This window comes from Limanda limanda, chromosome 10, assembly GCF_963576545.1.
Source record: "Limanda limanda chromosome 10, fLimLim1.1, whole genome shotgun sequence".
Classification (NCBI taxonomy): Eukaryota; Metazoa; Chordata; class Actinopteri; order Pleuronectiformes; family Pleuronectidae; genus Limanda; species Limanda limanda.
In genome coordinates this window covers 19,232,603-19,254,682 of record NC_083645.1, presented here as the reverse complement: position 1 = coordinate 19,254,682, position 22,080 = coordinate 19,232,603, and the positions used below count along the sequence as shown (strand labels likewise).

Genomic DNA, 22,080 nt, shown 5'->3' with positions numbered 1-22,080 from the left:
TCTGTATATTCCTGCGTGTTTGAAATAAGAACTGGATCCGCTCATCCTCATCCTAAATACAAATAACTATAAATAAAACTATTTTCGGAGATGTTTTTTTACTAAAGAAAAAACACATGTGCTGGATGTTTGTGTATCGTAGTGGGAATTCCTAATTCGCTGCCTCTGAGTTACTCCATGAAACAAAAACATGTTGAGCAATTTGCTCAGATAATGAGAAAAGTGGGCGGCCAATGTGGCGCGACACAATGTATTTCAGTTCATTTTTAAGGAAAGAAATGTTTTCCAAGTCCCAAGATCCCTCAAAGCTGCTGCACATGATTCCTATCAGAGGGCCGCAGGGAGAGGAGATAGTGAGTGGTGGTGGAGGAGGAGGAGAGGGAGAGAGAGAGGGGGAGAGGTAGAGGGAAAGAGATAAAGAGAGAGAGAGAGAGAGGACAGTGGTACTTACGAGCAGACTCCCACACGCAATTTCTCACCAGACACCCACAAACACTTTCTCACATACGCTGCATACACATCGGGGCACCTGCTCTGTAGCCGCTCTGAGAGTGTGAATCTGTTCCTGACGCCAAGATGCCGTCCTGCGGCTGGCTGCTGGCTCTGTGTGTGGCAGCGCTGGCAGGTAAGAAGTTCCTCTTTATCCTGAAGAATTTGATTCAGCTGCTCTGATCTTTGATATGTCTAATTAGGATTTTGTGTGAAATTATTTTTTATTAGGATTTTTGTATCCTGTATCCTGTTCTGTGAATCTGCTTTGCAATAACAACCAGTTTTATAGTGTGTACTTAAAAAACTGTGTCATGCTGTCTCATGAAAACACTTGCAAAGTGGGCATAAGAAATTGCCATCTGTTCTCTGCGTGCCTTTAGTTTAACTAATCAGGATTTCTCTGCAGAAAATGTGTCTTGCAGGACGACATGTGATCTGTTTGTCCTCTTCCCTTTATTCTATGTTTAACAGATCATCAGGTGACTCTTATTGGGCTACACAAGTTAATTGGTCCTTTTTTAACTTTGACCGGCTGGATGTTTTTGTCCACAGATTGCTCCGACTGTAACTGTGGCTAAACGTGGAGCTTAAGTTTACACTGTTGTAAAGCTGTGCTTGTGTAGCTCCGGCTCTCTCACCACTTTGTGTTACTTCCCAATGTCTTTTACCGCTGTGTGTTTGTCATTTCAGGAGACTCTGCTGGTGCTGCTGGTTACGAGCGAACTGAGAGGAACTGCTCTCTGTCCCCGCCGGTGAGACCAGCTTGTCAATGACAACATTATGACTTTGACAATAATTGACAGTCGTTATTGCCTTTATCCATAAAATAATAAAAAGCAAGTTATAAAATGTTGACATCAGAGAAGTCACTCTGTATTGTCCTCTAATTTAACATTTAGCATGGTTTTTATACAGTTAGAGTTAATGATTAGTGCACATGCTCCACTGTTAATGATTACAGTGAGAGATACAGAAAGGGATGATTCAGCAGTTGCTTCGGTTTTAATTAAAACGAAAGACTTTTTCACACTCTGTGTCTCTCTCTCTCCCTTTGTGTGTGTGTGTGTGTGTGTGTGTGTGTGTGTGTGTGTGTGTGTGTGTGTGTGTGTGTGTGTGTGTGTGTGTGTGTGTGTGTGTGTGTGTGTGTGTGTGTATGTGTGTGTGTCTGTGTGTATGTGTGTGTGCGCGCATGTGTGTTACAGTACCACCGAGGCTCGAATACCACCCTCCAACTGCAGAAGTTACGAGCGCTAATGCTTCCCCTGAATATCAATGCGTATATTATCCCTGGCACTGATGCTCACCTGGTACAGCTGCTGTCCATCATATTTAATTCATCTGTGTCTAAACCATGGGTGTGTGCGTGTGCATGTTTGTAATCTACTCTGTTTCTCTGCCAGAGTGAATATATCGCACCACGGGATGCTAGAAGGGCGTTCATGACCGGTTTTACAGGCTCCGCAGGTACAATCCTTTTCTGCCTCCCCCTGTCTGTCGTCCTTCTTATCCCGGTGACTCAACCCCCCCATCTGAGTGCCACGGCCATGCAGCTTCTCTACTTTCATCACACATCCTCACCACGAAGCCCATACCTACCTCTTTGTTCAATTGGTTTCATTGCCTTGACTCACTGCATCGCTGCGTCCTCTCATTCTTCTGCACTCGCCTTTTGCACGGTATCTTGACCATTAAATCATGAGATCTGTTTTCACGCAATGATGGTTAGCTAAATTAACGATCGTGCATATTTCTTCGCTTAGCTGTTGCACGGATGAAGGGATGAGGCGACAGATGAAAACTCAGTAATGTGCTGTTTGCAACCAACTCCACGAAAATAAGTCACATTTCGTGGGCCTCTATAAAGGAGGTCTCATTTAGATTTGAAGATCTACTCATATTCTGTTACTGACGTGTATGTATCTCATATGAGGGCACAACAGTGGAATGATAATGTAAACACTCATTATGTATCCACCACACATTGGCACTTTGCTATCTCCTGGCTGTCTCCTCTTAACCTTTTAGTCTCTACCCTCACGCACACATTTTTCAATATTAGCTGGCCCATCACGCATTGTTGTAAGTCAACACTGACATTTATAGTCGTTTGTAATTCCCTCTGACTGCTGCTCTCCATAACCCAGCTGCCGTCCTGCCTCTCTCCCCAGGCACTGCTGTAGTTACTCAGACCAAGGCCGCTCTGTGGACGGACAGCCGCTACTGGATTCAAGCGGAGAGAGAGATGGACTGCAACTGGGTGCTGGAAAAAGATGGTAAGGAGCAATGATACTGTGACTTCTTGTTATGACAACGCAGGGCAAACAGATTCAAATCTAAGATTTATGGTTTTGATGATCTGGGCTAAAAATAGCCTGACAAATGCTGCAGCTATTATTGATAAAAATAGCTCAGGAACAAACTGAAATAAGTGCACGCTTTGTCCTGCAGAAACAGAATATGTGATGCTGATGCTCACACATTTGTTTGAAAAACTTAACAGAGAGCAGATTTTCTAGTATTCCAAAAGGCAATTCAGCTTTTATGACTTGCTTAGTTGGTTGTTTTTGTATTTATAGTGACCAGAAAGTGATTAATGATTGTGTAATTTATGTTGTGATTTATTGTGTAAGATGTTTCTATAACTCATCATTTGTTTTCTGAAACACAACAACCACGTCAATAGAAACTATATTATGTGATCTTTGGGAAATCGTCATACTGTCTAACCTTTTGGTTATTTTTGTTGTCTCCATTTTGTGTTTAATACATTTCTAACTGACAAAAACATTTTGAATATCACTGTGATTTGTATATATATATTCTCCGCAGGTAGGCAACTAGATTTATTCTGTCGCTGTCTCCAAAGTCAGTAATGATTCCAGTCTGTCATGTGTGATTTCCTCCAGTGTCCATCATGAACATGGCCGAGTGGCTCATCTCCGAGGTTCCATCGGGTGGCAACATTGGCTTCGATCCCTTCCTCTTCTCCCTCAGTGAGTCTCTCTCCCCCAATCCCTGCTGTCAGTCCAGGTTAACATCAATAAACTGCATAAGTAGATGGAAAATTATTGGCGGAGCCGCCAGACGCCACACAAACTGTTTACTTGTGATTGATTTGCTTTGTTGAATGTAATCATCTGCAATTTCCTCCATTAGAAACACAGGAGGACTACAACATCAATCTGCAGTCGAGCAATCGCAGCCTCAAGTCAATCCCCGGTAACCTGGTCGACCAAGTGTGGGAAGCCAGACCGCCCGTTCCACCTCACAAACTCACGCGCCTGCCAGACAGAGTCATACGTGAGTTTCCTTCCTTATATGTGCGTGTGTCTCTAAGTGTGTCTGCACACTTAGAGACACACTGCAGTCTGTGGTGCCGTTTATCTTGCTGACAAATACCTGCAAACTGAACAAAGGGCAATAATTGGCTCCACAAACAGCCATAAACACGGGTTCATGTTGCATGTCTGGTTGACAGATCAAATACAAACTGAGAGAATGGAAGAGCCTCCAGATAAGGAAGTTGTCTGGACGCCCATGAGCCTTATTTTTCTTTATGACAAATGGAACAAACGAAGAGCATCATAAACCTAATGGTTTATGTGTGTTAGTGTGCGTGTGTGTGTGTTTTAATGTGTGTGTTTGTGTGTGTACATTTGACAGCAATCTTTTAAAAAGCATACAGGGGTTTCAGAAAGTCTTTTATAAATGCTGTGTCATGGCGTGGAAAGCTTTCTCTGTCAGTCTGAGGAGAGGTGAGCAGTTTTTCAGATGATAGAAGTGTCAAAGAAAAAGGCGAAGTTACTGGAAAAGCACTGATGTGCCTTCACTTAGTCAGAAGCATCAACAACACTGCTGATCACATCCTATGAGCTGCACTAATCAATATTTTTTTATGGAAAATTGGTAAAGATGTTGTTCAAAGTGACAAATCCACAGAGAATTATCACCTGACTCATTTTAGCATCTTTTATCTAACTTGATTTGGTTCTGTGTCTTTTTAACTGAGCTCAATGACTTTCAAACAAGATATATGAACAGTTGCTTCATACAGAAGCTCTTGATTACCAAGCAGCTGACAGGGCACAGGTCCAGGTGTCACAAGAGGTCAGGAGGCCTGTGCCTGTTTCGAATGCAAATGAATGTGAAGTGTTTATTGGGTTGTGGATGCAAAGAAAATCAAATATGTGTTTTTGCAGAAAGGTCTTGGCAGATGAAAGTGGATCACATACGGAATCAGATGAGGGACAATCCATACCAGCCCACAGCTCTTCTGCTCTCAGCGCTGGATGAAACCGCCTGTAAGTAACGCTGTAGGTTTCAGTCAATAATGTCAGTGATATAGGAGAGGCAATTATTTTAATCTATAAGAGAGATATACAAATATATTTCATCTACTCTAGAATTTGTTTTACTGTTGCTCTTCACCAAAACAGAATTAGAATTAAATATTGCCCTCAAGACAATTGAATAAAGGTTTTTATTAACTTAAACTAAATTTGCTGACCTACATTTGACCAGTTAGATAACTACATGAAGAAGAATTTTAAACAATGCAATTACAACAATAATGCAAACAGCAAACCAGTATTGACAAGAATCTGGACGATTATGGATGTAAGATCAATGAAGCTAATAATTTTTTCAAAACTAAATAACAATAAAAGATGCTATCAGAATAGGATACTGTTTTTAAATAAATGTGAAATGAATAGCCTCTTTAAGCCTCTGCCTGAATATCCAGTATACTGTATAGGAGTCTGACAGACTCTCAGACAAACAAGGGTGTCTAAATAAAAAAATCGGGCAGTACTCATAGCAAGACGGTATAATGAAAATATTCGAACTTGAAACTTTTAAATAACTAGTAATAAACTGATAAAAATGCAGGATTGACACGGTGTGACTAATCAGCTCAGCATCTGGTAAATGAACTGTGTATTATTCAAAAAGCATTCTCCTCATAACCCACACAGGAAGACTGCTCTGCCTCAGACCGCTCCAGACTCCTGAGTTCAGAATTAACAAATCTGTTCCCAATGTCGGGGGCTCAGAGACAGTCACGTACATCCGACACTAACAGAAGATACAGGCTGTGTGTCTGTGCTCAGGTGGATCTGTCAGATGATGTAAATGGATTTGTGAGCTGCTGCTGCCACTGACAGTCAGTGTTGTTGTGTATTTGTGTCTTTTTTTTTTTTAGGGCTGTTTAATCTGCGTGGCAACGACATCCCATACAATCCCTTTTTCTACTCCTACACTCTGCTCACAATGGATCAAATCTGGCAAGTGCTTTCTCAGGGCTTATATGCAAACACATCAGATATTTATTTCCCCTTATGTCTCTTTTGCTGTAATTTCCACCACAAACACTACAAACAAACCAATAATCACATTTTTATATATTAAGTATCAGGACTTTTTGTACTCTCCCTTCCCAGGCTCTTCCTCCACACAGAGAGAGTAACGGAGGAGTTGAAGTTGTACCTGAACGCCTCGTGTAACGGCTCCATGTGTGTGCAGCTGAAAAGCTACGACACTGTTCGAGACCATTTACAGAAGTTTGTGGCCCAGCCGGGAGTTAAAGTGTGGATCGGCACAGAGTACACAAACTATGCACTTTATGAGCTCATCACACCAGAGGTATGCAGGCATCTTAGAAATGAAATCGTATAATCGCACTCCATATTTCAATCTAATGATTATTATCATTATCATTGTTTGAATTAATGTTGTTTCCCTGCATTAATTAGGAAAAACTGATGACAACCTCCTACTCTCCTGTATTAACGACTAAAGCCGTTAAAGATGACACTGAGCAGCAAATCCTGAGGGACGCTCACGTACGTAAACTGTGCACAGACATAATCAGGTTATACATGAGTAAACCACAATGTACATCAAACTGTATTTAAAGATGGATGACACACAGTGAAGCGAAAGCATCTTGATTGCCCCCTGGTGGCTGGCTGCAGTAAAGGTATTAAACCATGCCTCATCCATGTTAGCAGATGGGACCAAACTCAATGTCAAAGTACACATCAAATACATTTTACTCGAAGATGGTTTCTGTCATTTAAGTAGTTCTTGAAGTTATTGCTGCTCTAAACCTGGGATGAAACGTCATGATTGACAGCTGAGACAGACTTGTGATCAATCTCTCAAACACTACTGCTCAGATTCTGGCTCCAGATTATGTCATTGGCGAAAAAAAGCAGTGTTCGCATCGGGAATATGTTTGTATGCTTAATTTGTAGATAGTTGGACTAAGTGGAGACGCGTCATCCATCTTTATAAACAGTCCATGATACACATACAGTCACTTTATAATCACTGATAAAGACACAATTGTGGTTGTTACTTATGAAGCTTTTAATTTTATAGTGAGACCATTATCATTACAGGTTAATGGTCTCCCTGACCCCGATAACACTGATAGCTGAGCACTCGCCTTGATTTATTTTTATTACCTTGTCCAATGACGTCGGAACAGCTTAGTAACACGTGAGGTTTGATCCCGTGTGTCACTGCGGCGCTGTGCAGGTGAGGGATGCAGTCGCAGTCATCCAGCTGCTGATATGGCTGGAGAAGGCTGTGCCCGAGGGGAAGGAGACCGAGGTGACGGCTGCAGATTACGTCAACAAGTGTCGCAGGTGAGCGCCGAGGGCAAACACTGACTGATTGATCAAGAGCCCAGAGAGAGCACACAGCTGTAAAGACCCTGAGGTTCAAACTCAGACAGATGTCCAGTAATTGAAATGAACAACATGAAATCCAGACATAGGATAGAACAGTTCAACAAGTTTTCACAGCTAATGTAAAAATCATTACAGCAAACAGAAGGACAGCAGAGGCCCAAGCTTTGACACCATCTCAGCAAGTGGACCCAACGCTGCTCTGGCCCATTACAGGTAAGATGAACTTGTGGTCTTTTAATTATGGTGACTTATCTTCTATCATTCTTTCATAGGAACAAGGCATGGAATTTAGCAAGGCAGACAAATGACCATACCAACTCGGCTTAAATTTAGACACTTGCTAAATAAATGCACATCAGCAGTCAGGAGAGGGAAAGCCGATTTTTAAATTCACTGAATCGTCCAATAGACCAGGTGATTTCTGGAAAGTAGTTAAAAGTCTAAAAGGAGAGCGCAGTTCATGCCTGCCTGCTAGCATTTTAGCAGACTCCACTGTTTTAACTGAACCCTCTGACATCTGCTCTGCTTTTAACAGACATTTTGCTGCAGCTGGGCACCTTTTAGATAATACTGTGCATACTACTGATCTTCAAGCAGATCCCTGCACACCCCCCGCTTTGCCAGTTCCACTTTCAGAAAGCAGCTTTAGTCTGACAACATTAGACTCAGTTCAGGTCTGCAATGCCCTGATCAAAATTGATCCAAAGAAAACGACCGGTGACGACAAGCTTGACCCTTTCTTTCTGAAAACCTCAGCTACTGTAATTTTTGAATATATTACTTACATCTTCAATCTCTCCATAACGACTGGTGTTATCCCTTCAACCTGGAAAACAGCCCAGGTTCTCCCACTGCACAAGGGTGGTAGCACGAATAATATGAACAACTACAGGCCAATTTCAAAATTATCATGTCTCTCAAAAATTCTTGAATCCTTTATTAATACCCAGCTAAAATCATTTTTATCACTATCGTCTTTCTTGAGTCCATCTCAATCAGGTTTTAGAGCCCGACATAGCACTATTTCTGCAGCCTCCCTTGTGGTCAATGATGTCATTACTGCGCTGGACAATAAGCAACATTGTGCCGCACTATTTGTGGACCTCTCAAAGGTCTTTGACACGCTTGACCACCATCTGCTTTTAAACAAATTATCACTTATCGGCTTTGATCATTTGAGCCTACAGTGGTTTAAGAGTTATCTCTCTGGTTGCTCCCAATGTGTAAAGGTGGGCAAAATAACATCACTTTTTTTAGATATGGACAAGGGGGTACCCCAAGGCTCTGTCCTTGGACCTTTACTTTTTATAATATATATCAATGAAATTGCCTCCACACTCACTCCACTTTCTCGGGTTCATCTTTATGGGGATGACACAGTTCTGTATTGTAGTGCTAAGCCCAAAGACTGACATGGTTTTCATAGTCCTGGTACCATTTCCTGTTTGTTGCAGCCCATCAGCAGACACCAGCAGGAGGTTGACAGTAGATGAGATGTATCTGGTCGACTCTGGAGGACAGTATCTGTGAGTGAAACACACTCTGCTTCTACTCTCTCTCCAGTTTCACTTCTTATCACCCACATGTGAAATTAGTCATCCTGTCTCTCACTACTGATACTTATACAAACACTATGTCCACTAGAGATGGGACCACTGACATCACTCGGACGGTTCACTGGGGAACCCCTACACCCATGCAGAAGGTAACAGCTTCAATTAAAATATGAAAGTGTGAATCTGTGAAAAGATATTTACATTTTCTTTGTGAAATATCATCCACATCATTCCTGCCGTAATTTTTATGATAAATTGGCACTTTAATGATCCTCTGACGTCATTATGTGTTAGAGCAGTAAATCAACATTAACATAAAACTGTACAGAACAAGCAGACATCAAATTGTGCATTGAAATTAATAAAAAATACAGTGAGAAAGTGTATTGAGTTATAGCTCAGCATTGTGTAAACTCAGGTTTCTCAAACAGTCTCACTCCTGTCTCACTTCGCAGGAGGCCTACACGCGAGTGCTCATGGGAAACATCGAGATTTCTCGAACCATATTTCCCTCAGGGACAAGAGGTGGGGATGGAAAACACTTAAAATTGAAATTAACAATTATACTCTGACACTTTTCTCTGTTTCACCACGAGAGGGCGCTGTTTCTCCGCTTGTCATCATTGTCTCTGCGCCTGCAGCAGGATGTTTGATTTGAGCATCTCTGTGTTTTGTTCCTCAACAGGCGTGAACATAGAGATGCTGGGCCGCCGGGCATTGTGGGAAGTGGGCCTGAACTACGGCCACGGAACAGGTCACGGTGTTGGAAACTACTTTGGAGTTCATGAGTGTACGGCTCCTTTTACCTTTTATAGGATCTTCAGATTGTACAACCTCCAGTTTTACTCAGATTACTGTATTTAGCAGTAACTTCTTTATTGACCAATCAACTGTTTAGCCTATAAGATGTAAGAAAGTAGTCTCATTCAAGTATTTGACCCCATGAAATCAGAAAATATTCTTGTTCCTTCAGAAAATAATTGGTTTTTCCTTAGTTGAATGCAACATGCTTCAGTCGTAGTTTAAAAATGTGATATTGTGATCTTTCTGCTGCAGGGCCGGTGGGTTTTCAGAGCAACAACATTCCCTTCAGAGCAGGAATGTTCACATCGATAGGTGAGACTTTAAAAACCAATACCATGATGGTAAAGAGAATTAACTTCACATGCACATTTCATGGCTCAAATGCTAAACACCAAAGTGTCTACGGCTTTCTTTCAGAACCTGGATATTACAAGGACAACGACTTCGGGATCCGAATCGAAGACGTTGCTGTGGTCGTACCCGCCCAAACCAAGGCAGATGAATTTAATGACAATATGTAACGTCATCAGATTGAGATCAGTTCTTTGTGAATAACCTCTGCCTCCACGTGTTCTGTTCCCCCTCAGTATGGTCACAACTTTCTGACCTTTGACACTGTGTCACTGGTTCCATACGACAGGAAGCTCATCGACACGTCTCTCCTCAGCTCAGAACAGGTAAGACCATTGTCCACTTCATGTGAAGAAAACTGTTTGTTAAGAACTTACTAAACCTGCAATTCAATTATTTTTAAAAGAGTTACTTAAAAATCGGACTAATTATATAAGCATAAGTTTTCTTCTGCAGTTATAAAACTCTTCTAATTTGTATAAATGACTCTTTTTATAAAATGTTACTTCCTGCCTTAAGAGCAGGTTTCCTCTTCTAAAACTTCCCCTTTAACATGACACTGTAGCTTCTCTGCAGCTCAGAGATGAAAACAAAACCACGTGTGAGGTTTTACATCTGCACTTTTGTTCCTGTTAATCGGAAGAGAAAGATATTTTTGGTAAGATCATGGAACAGTAAAGAAAAAAGGTCTTTTTCTGAAACAAGGAGGAACTGTGTCATCTTTGGGCTAAAAAAATGTTGTTTTTTTTAACTTCAGTTAATTTAGTGAACATCAACCAACTGGTTTGAGGGTTTTGGTTTTGAAGTATTTCCCCTTCCTGTTTAATGAGTACATGTACATTTCATCATTATTGAAGAAAACTGAATAACTGTAAGTTATAGTGGGAGTTTGAATGCAGAACCTGTACTTTTGAGTATTCTTGCTTCTTGTTTTTGGCACTCATGTTGGCACTATGTTTTCAGGTTGTCCATCCATCAGTCTGTCTGTCTTTCCCATTCTTATGAACACCAAATCTGAGGAGCACATGGAGGGAATATCTCCAAATTGATTACAAACGTTAACTTGGATTAAAGGATAAACGGATTTGATTTTTTTGGTCATGGTGACCTTGTATGAATCTGACAGAACATGCATGTAGACTGAACTGCTGTGTTTAGCAGAGCCATACAACACAATGATTTTTGTTGTTCAAGTAAACAATCAGGACTTCAGAATGTAGAACACAAGTGATCCGAGGGTTGATCCCTGTCCAACACCATATTTCATGTATTCACGTTTATATAACTTCAGATAAATCTGGATTATTTTGTGCTGTTTTTGCTTGTTATCCAGTGTTTTCACTCAATTCATCGATGTTATTAAACAAAGCTGCTCTGTGTCTCTACACGTCAGCAGAGTAAATCTTTCATCCAGAGTTCTTCTTTGTGTCTCCAGCTTCAGTGGCTGAACAACTACTACGAGACGATCCGGAGGCTGCTGGGTCCTGAGCTGGACCGACAGAAGCTCCATGAAGAGAAGGACTGGATGCTGAGAAGCACCGAGCCCTTCACCGCATCCGGCTCGTCTGCGTCCGTCTGCTCCTCCTCGCTGACGCTCATCTCTCTGGCCGTCGCTCTCCTCCACAGCTTCACCTGAGCATCTTCTAACGCTCACTCCATCCTCTGCAGACTTGCACACTGACGTTACCCTGCTATGCAGTCTCTATTAAGCAGCTATGCCAGGTTGAGAGATGCACTGCCATGTAGATTTTTTTAATTAAAAAGATGTTTGTTTAATAATTTAACTCTATGAATAAATTTCTGATATTGTCACGTTCAAGATTTAAAAGTGAGCTTTTGTGTGATTTTTTATGTTTTAGTTTTTTGGTTTTTAAACTGGACATTTGTCTGACCAGCTCATTTCATTTCTCTTTTATTAAAGTGAGACTATTTTAAACAGAGAAGTGTGTTGGGCTAATAATTATTTAACACCATTGATATAACCTGAACTTTAACTGAGGGAAGTCTACATCTCAGCTTTGATTTAAAAAACTAAAGCTAAAATGTCACGATGAGTACTTTTACATTATTAATATAATGTAATGTAGAGTAATGGAGTATTTTTTACTGTGAAGTATTGATACTTTTACATGAGTGGAGGATCTAAATACGTCTCCACCGCTGCCTATTGGTTTCAGGTCTTCTTACGTTTTGTTTATGGTTTTCACGGCTTCGTGAGCTGCAGACACACCAGACTGTTGCCTCTCAAATAACAGGAAATTGAAGTAGGGCATCTTCTTCTCACGTGGTTTACTACCCCACCAAAATAACAAGCATTGGACTTCCCTCTCTCCTTTAGTGTAGATACATAAGCACAGACATTTCTATGATGTCCTCAACTATTAGTGTCTGTAGAGTCTGCGTGTGTTAGACCTCACAACTCAAGTGTGTCTGAAACCGGTCCGTGTCTACACATCCTCTGTGATGTTATGGCTTCTTGAAGCTGCACCTGCAGCCCTGTCATAGTTCAGTTTCTAAATGTGTCGTCTCTGGAGGTCTTTCACTTCCACTCTTAAGCTATGCACCCCCATCTCACTTCATGGCTCCATGTCAGCAGACTGAGGATCCCACTCATTAACTTCTCTCAGGTTCATGCAGCTGAAAACATCACCTCCACGCTGGTGTGTTTGTTTGTTTATTCCTTTCTTTCTTTCTCAGCGGGATTATGCAAAAAAAGGCGAGGAAACAGATTTCCATGAAACTAGATCAGGCCGAGACAGAAACCATTTAATTATTGTCATTGACCGGAAAAAAGGTTCAGACCCAGGAAAATGTTTCCATTGTCACCTTTCACCATTTGTGAATCTTGATGCCAAAATTCGGGGGAAATCTAGAGAACTGATGTGTATGAGTGGGGGGTGTGGAATTAGCAGAGGTTGGAGCTCTAGTTGCTGTTTTAGTTCCAGCCGAGGGACACTGCAGCATGAGGTTTGTCATCCATGATCGTTTGGAGCTTCTATCTGACTGGACGTGTTAAATATGACCAATCAGAGTCTGATTATTCACAATATGAATAACTAGTGTGGTTCACTTTCTTTTTGACCATCAGACGTGACAGGTTTACTGTCACTTCAGGTTTGACCCACCGTGAACTTCAGTTTCTTGCACATGAGCCTGAAAAACACAAACTCGATGCCCTGGGTGTGTAAACCTGAGCGACACAAGGGTTTGCCTCTTCAGTTCTCTGTGTGAACATGTGACTTCCTCTCAGCTTGTGCAGCTCGGCTGCAGCTTCCTCTGAGTGTTTTCAATCTCTTGGCACAGCGACACAAACTCGGAGCGATTAACACCGGTGCAGATTTCCCTCCCAACAGTTAGTCCTGACAGACCTGACGAGCACGGAGCAAGATGTTGAGGCGAAAGCCTTCAAACGTCTCCGAGAAGGAGCAGGTGCAGCCGAAGAAGAAGGTGAGCTGAGTGTTTCATCACTTTCTTTTTCTTTTAAACTTGAGGAAGAGAAGTTTGACAGGTTTTTATAAATGTAAATATCTGTGATTATGAAGAGGGACCTGTCACAGATCAGAATGTCACCTCAAGACAAACACGCTCCAAAAAAGTCCTGGAGGATCTTTTGTCTAAAACTGAGGAGTTTCATGTGCAGTTTAACCAGCCTCCACTTATCCTTTGTGCTCTTTTGGTTCCTCTATCTGGAGGATGAATCATTGCTGCAGATGTAGTTTGAGTCAGAAAAGGCTTTGTGGCTTCTGCTGCCAGCATGAAGCCTATCCTCCTACGCCCGACACCGGCACCTCTAGTTTCCATCCACGTCTCCTCTGGTTGGATTCACACCTCCTCATTACGCTTCTCACCAGCTTTGTTCTCCGCGGTCGTCTCCAAGTGTGGTTTTCAGAAATAATAATGAAGGCTGGAGGAAGTCAGCGTTACATCATTTATCTTAGAGTTTATTAAAGGAGGCAGAAAAAAACCCTGACATTTAACCAAAGCTTCTGCTTCCTATTAGATGTTGTTTGCACCGGTGGTTTGATTCTTCAGGTGAGTCACAGACAGACCATCAGCCACGAGATCTGCCTGCATGTGTGCAATGATTGGCTGTTGGCAGCTGCTGAAGCTTTGCCCGTTTCCTGTGGTTTCAGAATCAAGAATCAACCACGATCATAACAAGCTTCGAGACGTGCAGACATTTTTTTAACAATTTAAACCTGAGCTGCAAGAAACTATTGAAACTTGTGAAAATGATGCATTTAACTTCAATGTATATACGTAGTACAGATGCAGGATCCAGGATTTAACTTGAAATAGAAATAGTTCATTGTTTGTATTCTTATGAACATGTAGCTATTTTCATGATAAGTTGTTAATTTGTCATTTTCCAAGCAAATCTCCATTTTTTTGTGTTGATGAATCAAGTAAACAATCTGTAGATATATCAATTATTAAATAATAACTACTTAGAGCCTTGAATCAAACTCACGAACTCAGAAAAGTATATTTCATATTCTCATTTGTCCCTTTTTTAAATTCAGACAAGAAACATGTTCCTGTCTTGTGAAAACAAACTCACATGTCACCAAACATCATTTCTTTTGTGTTTTCCACTGAACTGCTCAGCTACATTGATAAACATGTTTCAGATGCAGCTACACGAAGGATTCACGAGTGTTTCTGTGATAACCGGTTTAGAAGAAACGGGCAGTTGCTTGTTCTGAGAAATAAACACATTCAGTCTGTTCACACGTCCGAGGAGATAAGGACGAGTTGCTTGTTGCAGCCAACAACCAACTGATGTGACACTTTCCTGGTGAGGGCCCCAAGGCCCTTTCACTGTCGACTGTTTGAGATCCAAGATGTTCTATCTTGTACCTCCTTGTAACACATTCGCCCTGTTATACTTCTCTGAGCTTAATTATGATTTCCAGCTAACGCAGTTCCCTGTGTGTTTGCAGCTCACCCTGCAGAGGTCCAGCAGCTTCAAGGACTTCATGAAGCACAAGCCCACCTCTCCTGTTGTGTCGGAGAAGGAGTTCGTACTGGAGGATAATGTAAGCTGCACTTCTTTATCCTCTTCAACAGACTCATTAAAACACACAAAATCACAATGAGTCACAGCACGGAACTCGGTCTTTACAGTAGAAGTTGATTTGATGTCATTGTCCCTCATCCGCCCTGAATCGACTTTGCATCCAGATGAATTGGAGTTGCACAGAGGCCGAGCAGGAGCAGCTTCCTGATTTAACAGCCCGCTGCACATGTGTGTTCAAACTGTTTTTTGATCTGCAGAACTTTGATAACTTCCCGGTAACGTTCTGTGCGTTTCGTGACTGGAAGTTGACAGACAAATGAGACAAGAAATGTAGAAGAGGAGAGGAAGTAAGAAGGAGAAGTGTTGCACAGGAGCCAGATGACAGCAGCGGGCAGACAGGATGTCCTGCAGCGCTAGTTAGTCGAGCATAGAGCCTCTTAGTCAGACAGACAGAAGCTGTGAGTGTGTGTGTGTGTGTGTGTGTGTGTGTGTGTGTGTGTGTGTGTGTGTGTGTGTGTGTGTCACTGTAGTTTCTGCATGTTGAAAATAAACGACATCTCCCTCCACTCCAAAAAAAAGCTCCTTCTGTGTATTTCCATTACATACTAAATGTTCATGTAACAGTTTTACACTGGTCATATTTAACAGAGTGTTTTCTATGTTAAGTTACTGAGAATAAATCAAATCACTTAAAAGTGATTTGATTAAATAAAGTAAAACGTTTACATAAATATAAACATCAATCACACGTATGTTTATATTTAATAAATAAACATGGACATTGAAACTGTAATTGAAATACAAACTGTTTCAGGGATCATTTTTACTTCATCAAGAAAACGTGAGATTCGTCAAGTTCACAAAAAGCTTGAAAACGTCGGGTTTGACAAGACGATTTCAGATCAGAATTCTGAATTAGAATCACAGAAGAAAACAGCTTTGGTAAATTCACCTCTAGCTGTTTTGTGTCTCTAATGTTTCTTTAGTAGAAGTTAAAGTCGAGTTCAGCCGACACTTAATCACTTCCTGAGTTTATGTTGTAACAGCCTTTCTATTGTATTTCCTTTTTGACCTTTGACCAAAACATTTTCTAGACTTCAACTACCTCATAGCAAAATTCAAAACGTCATTAGCTTCCATTAAGGAGCTCGGGGCCGTGCACCCTGCAGACAGAGTTATGTAAGGTAGCGTTCTCAGAAACTGTGCAGCCACAAAGAAGTGCAGGTGTGTGTAGTTGTGTGTGTATATGTGTGTGTTGTGCATTTGTAAATGTGGCTGTGTGGGATTCAGCAGTTTGTTTATGCAAACCTCACGACCACAAAGGTTTTTCTCGTGTGAGAAGAGACAGCGAGGCCACTGTGAGCCACCGACACTGAGTGTATGTCAGTGACACAGTTCTGGTATTTTCTTTTTAAATTCTCACAAACTTTACTGAGAAAAAAAACTGTACTTTGTCTGTATTTGTCAACAAGCTATTCGAATAGTTTTTTTCTTCTGTATTCTGCTCCCAGGTCACAGAGGATTTTCCACCAGAGGAAGCCGTGAAGAGCGGCAGCAAACTGGGGAAGAAATGGCGAAACGTCATCTCGCGCACGATGACCCGCAAGACGTCCAAGATGGTGCAGAAGGCTCTGGCTGAGGAGGGGGTGAGGATATTTAATATTTACCTGATTGACATGTAAACGTTTATATATATATATAAACTTATACGTTTGCAACCTTCACATTTTATAGTAGATATCTGGACGATTATTACTGATACTAAAACACACTTGAATAGTGATGTTGTTCTTGCAGGAAGATCAAACTTGTCTCCATCTAGTGGAGACAAGTGGAGACAAGTCAAAGGCAGGAAACTCCCTTTGTGTGATTCTCTGCAGCAGGAAATGTACATTTACTCTAAAACTCTAGTACTAGTACAAAATGTAGCCGCTTACATGAGTATTTCCAGTTTTATGCCACTTTATACTTTTACTCCACTACAACTATTTGACGGCTTCATTTACCAGTTACTTTACCAGGATTTTAGAATAGAGTCAATGAGAAATGACAGATGCAACTAACCAACAACATATCGAATAACTTATCTCCACCTTGACCAACTTACACATTAGAGCATTAGCAACTCTAATAATAAATAATTTAATAATATAGCACACACAGGGGTATTTTCTGTATTGATCATTTTTCAGTACTCTGATTTTACTCAAGTATCATTTTCAGTGCAGTACTTTTATTTACATTGGAATATTCTCACAGAATGTTGCTACTTTTACTTATTACTACATTTAGATATTGAACCTGAATTATTGCTAGTTAATTATTATAAGCTAGTTTTAGATTGTTGCTCTCCTGGTGTGACCTTGTTGCCCCCATTCACCACTGACCGGATAGAGAGAATTTAAATTCAGACAAAAAACTGTGATTATATACAAAAAGAAAGGAAGCTTTGTTATGAAGGATTTAGTATTTTTCTTTTATCAACAATTTATAAATAATAGAATAATAAGCTTATTTTCTTCATTAATTTTTTTTTTGTTATTACTTTATATCTGAGTTTGCTGTTGCTTTTCCCGCTGTGATAAACTTCCACTGAGTGAAATGAGGGTGAATCAATAAAACTTCTGACCCTCTCTGTTCACCAGGGAGAGTTTGGAGAGGAGACGTCTCCCATCTCTGACTGGCTTCCGGTTCTGAGCGCAGGACAGAGGACGTCTGTTTGCTCCTCGGGGTCAGAGGACACCCTTCCCAGTCCCATCTCCCGCCAGCTCTCAGGCAGTGAGTGAACATCTGTGTCCCTTTGAACCAGACATCCCATCTACACTGATCCAGAAACCTGTGGGTGTGAGAAGCCCTGTTGTAAACCATGCTTTTGTCTGTCCTGGTCAGGTAGTGACAGACAGAGCCTGGACAGTGGATACTGTCAGAGGGACAGCATGAGGCTGGAGGAGAGCGGCGTCTCTTACACCGGACCCTTCTGTGGTCGAGCTGTGGTTCACACTGACTTCACCCCCAGCCCGTACGACATGGAGTCGCTGAAACTCCAGGTGAGGCTAAGAGGAAGCTCCTCGTCTTTATCAGCTCTGATTCGTCCCTCTGCCCTGTGATGTTTCCCTTTGATCTTGTAAACCAAGTGAGACAAGAAGGGACACTGTGATTCATAGTTAACTGGTATTCAAATATTTGGAGTTAGTCATCCTGTCTTCTGCTTCTCTAAGTTTATTTGTGACTTGTTTCCATGCATGTCATCATCACAGTATTTTGAGTTTTGTGAACAGTAACTGGACAGATGATGGTTCAGATTTTAAACAAAAAAAAAAGCATGATTCGCTAAAGGATTGTTGCTCTTGTGTTCTTTTAGTCCGTCCTTTCATCTGTGTCCTTATATCTCCTGATCTGAGCTGAGATGTTCATGCATCATTTCATCTCTTACAGAAAGGAGACATCATCCACATCATCGAGAAGCCCCCTGTAGGGACTTGGACCGGGAAGCTCAACAACAAGATGGGCTCCTTCAAGTTCATCTACGTCAACCTCCTGCCTGACGAGAGCCCCCCCGTCAGGAGGAGACGCTGCGGCAGCAAAAGCCAACGAGTCAGATCCAAACCCAAAACCCTGGAGGAGGTGCTGGACAGCATGGGCCTGACGGTGAGAGACACCGTCTGATAACAGAGTGAAGAACTGACAGTTTGTGTGTCTCAGTCTAACACTTGTGTTTCTCTCACAGGAGCTGAGTTCTTTACTGTCCATGCACGGGTTCCAGAGTCTGGAGGACTTTGCAGGACTGAAGGAGTCTCACCTGAATGAGCTGAACATCACTGATCCAGAGCAGCGCTCCAAGATCCTGAGTGCCAGCGAGCTGCTCAGAGACTGTAGGTTCACACCATCTACAGTCTATGGTTCACACACTGTGAAGCTGCAAAGCTCAGGATCTGTCACAATGACGCTTCTCTGCTGGGAAACAATATCAAAATATCCAATATCATTTCAATCAAATCTTGAGGAAACATCCCTATGAAAGTCAGTGAGACACTAATGGTCTCAATACAGATTTCAGTCTGTGTAGAAATGTGTTTCTGGGGAGTTTATGATGCTACCATCATATTTTTCTGCCTCAGCTCCATTATTAGATGAGCTACATCATTTCATGGCTCAGTTGTGCAGCCTTAAACTCAAAGTTCGCAGTTCGGTCACTTGTGAGAAATTCGACTCGGCCTTAGTATCTCGGCTCGTTTCTCGTCCAAATCATTAAACATGATTTTAACACTTTCTCTTGCAGCAACAGATACAGTGTTTTAAAAACAGCTCGTGGTTTACCTTCCTCTATCGTGTCAGGACTATCTCTGCACCTACATATTCCATCAGTACAGTGACTGACCCCCAGGGGGCAGCTGACGTGGATTTATTACTCTTGAAGGCACATTTAAATATGAGGATATGACAATTTCACAACCGCTGCCCCCAAGTGGCCAAACAGATCTGCTTTAAAGTTTCTCTGACCAGGATTAAAAGGCCTGTTGGAGTCCAGCATAATTACAAAGGGATTATATTGAGACACTCTGTATTAAAACATAATTGCCTTTGTCCCATGTAGCTGAGGACGAGTCGGAGGCAGAGGAGGAGGCCAAGGAACCAAGGGACTCGGGCTGTTTCGAGATCTTGGAGAACCTGGAGAGTGGACGTGAGGAGGTGAAGAGAGCGGAGGAGCTGCAGAGTGAAGCATCAGAGGAGCAGACCGATGAAGGAGGAGAGAAACACGAGCAGGAGGAAGACGAGAAACAGACAGAGCAGCTGGAGGAGGTTCAGGAGCAGCTGAAGGAGGTTCAGGAGCATCCGGAGGAGGTTCAGGAGCAGCTTGAGGAGGTTCAGCTTGAGGAGGTTCAGGAGCAGCTGGAGGAGGTTCAGGAGCAGCTGGAGGAGGTTCAGGAGCATGCGGAGGAGATTCAGGAGCAGCTTGAGGAGGTTCAGGAGCAGCTGGAGGAGCTGACCCTGGATGAAGGATGTTGAGACGAAATGGAAAAATACTCCGACTGGTTTTATTCCTGCTTCTCTGAGACTCTGATGGAGATTTAACAACGTGACTGTACCAGAGTTGGACTGACGAGAGCAACATGATGATGAAGATTGAAATACTCTGTTCTCCTCAGTTTGATGTTGAGTAAACTGTAATTTGTCTTTTTGTTATCATTCTGTTATATTGTGTGAAGTTTCTGTTTATAATGGTACAAATCCCCCATTTCTCTTCTCTTCCCTATGTCCTTATCTCATGTTTGCATAGTGACTGTAAATGTAATGAATGTAAAATATTTTCTGATTAACGTGAGAGTTCAGTTTAAGTTTTGTCAGAGACGTTACAGTGATTTTCTCTGACGTTTCTGAAGATGCTGTAAATAGAATTTGAATAAAACATAATTAAGTGACGTGATGTCCGTGTCGTTCTTGTTGCTACTTTTTGATGTTTTTCCATCTCAGGCATAAAAACACAATTAAACCAATTGAATTACTTATCTACATGATAACTCATTAAATAACAGTAGGTATTTTATCTAAATCTTTATTCAAGGTCCTTTCCTCATCTTCATCAGCACCTATGAAGTTCAAGATGGGCTCGAAAGCTCTGGAAAAATCCAGGAAACAAATCCTTAGTCAAGATAATTTTGTCAAGCTACTATTTACAAAGTTTTAGAATAAAGTTTACTTTGTATTATACTTATTATACTAGACTTTACAGTATGTGTTGTAACAATCAGGAGTGTCCATGGATTTGATCTGTTCAGTTATGTTCGCTGCTCTAAAGCCTCAGCACTCAGGAGTTAGAGAACTACTGTCAGATATCATTGTGTTTCCATGACCTTAGAACAAGTCTTTTTATCTACAACAGGAGCAGGACCTCCTCCACAGAGGCCTCTATGTTCCATTGGGCCTTTTAGTGCCTGGTCATTATCTGAATGCCTCTAAGGTTTCTCCTCCATGATGGGAAGAGGAGGTCAAGGCAAGGCAAAAATCGATTGGCTGTAATATCCCTGTTCACCGCTAGATGTCACTAAATCCTACACACTGAACTCCCTCAGGGCTCCACCTCAGGACGATGGGATGCATTCTTATTAACATCTTAAAACGTTTATCTAATGACAGATTATGAGATGCTGGCTGCAGAAAGTCAGTCTTTGTACCTCGTTGAGTAAAATCTTCATATCATACAAACACTGTGGTTTCAAACAGATAACACTCAATTGTTCTGCAATGTTTAAAAAAGATAGAGGGTAGGTTTCCAGTTATAAACACTAACTTATACATATCTATTTCATATTAAATATTAATATTATCCAGGAAGTGGTGGTCACACAGATATGATGGCTAAAAAGCAAGCGATTCACCAAATAACCGATGAAGACGTGTCAGGAATATTGTTTTCATCTAGATGTTTCTTCTTCTTTCACAAGACGCCTCCTCCCAGTATTACAGATCTATTACAGTAAAGAACTTCCACCGAGGCCCAACAGTCCCATTGAATTTAATCAGGCTCCAGCAGATCGTACACACTCATAAACACCAGTCCCCTAAATGTGCCAGATTAAGATCCATGCATCATTTATGGAGAGATTCACAAAAATGAAAATGCCTGCATCTGCTGCCTTAATCAAATCCACAACCATAAAAGGTTTATGGTTGTTCTGTGGCCGAAACCCCGTCCTACCAGAGTTCCAATAAAATCAGTTCAATCGTCCTTGTAAAATTGTTTGTGTCTCATCCAGTCGCACAATCATACTCACATACACTGCATCTGATAGTAGTGGATAAACTGAGAGAACAGAGCAACACAGGGAATCAAACAATAAAATATAATTTGACAAATAATAATAAGACAATATTGTTTATTTACCAGACACATTGATCATGTAAAAAGAAGTGAAGTAAATCAAATGAAACACGTCGAATCACAGTGTTGATACTAAAAGTGAACATAAATAAGAGCTCGTTCTGGATCTGTTTACACGATGTGACACACGGACCAGAGCTTGGTTCAGGTCTGATCCCAGGTCAGGTCGTTTCAACACAGGAGTCACTGCTAAAAATAAAACAAGTTCAACTTTCCCTTTAAAATCTGCTTCAACACAAACGTCCCTTCTTTTATCGGTCACATACATTCTTGTTCTCG

General features: G+C 41.4%; 2 protein-coding genes across 2 annotated transcripts; both read left to right on the top strand.

The window, feature by feature from the left end:
• Positions 1-576: 576 nt before the first annotated feature.
• On the top strand, positions 577-11,576 carry xpnpep2 (X-prolyl aminopeptidase (aminopeptidase P) 2, membrane-bound). Its single transcript, XM_061080120.1, has 21 exons — positions 577-625; positions 1,183-1,257; positions 1,705-1,799; positions 1,893-1,956; positions 2,661-2,765; positions 3,399-3,485; positions 3,649-3,792; positions 4,692-4,793; positions 5,696-5,777; positions 5,934-6,135; positions 6,246-6,335; positions 7,036-7,145; positions 7,326-7,403; positions 8,645-8,716; positions 8,835-8,895; positions 9,202-9,271; positions 9,432-9,536; positions 9,803-9,862; positions 9,968-10,044; positions 10,138-10,227; positions 11,337-11,576. Exons 1-21 carry the CDS (start codon positions 577-579, stop codon positions 11,535-11,537), a joined length of 2,019 nt encoding a protein of 672 aa, XP_060936103.1. The 3' UTR covers positions 11,538-11,576.
• Positions 11,577-13,205: 1,629 nt separating this feature from the next.
• sash3 (SAM and SH3 domain containing 3) lies at positions 13,206-20,341 on the top strand. The gene is made up of 8 exons (XM_061079799.1): positions 13,206-13,348; positions 14,845-14,940; positions 16,433-16,567; positions 17,567-17,699; positions 17,811-17,968; positions 18,357-18,569; positions 18,649-18,793; positions 19,516-20,341. The coding sequence occupies exons 1-8, from the start codon at positions 13,289-13,291 to the stop codon at positions 19,926-19,928; spliced, it is 1,353 nt and encodes a 450-aa protein (XP_060935782.1). The 5' UTR covers positions 13,206-13,288; the 3' UTR covers positions 19,929-20,341.
• Positions 20,342-22,080: the final 1,739 nt, after the last annotated feature.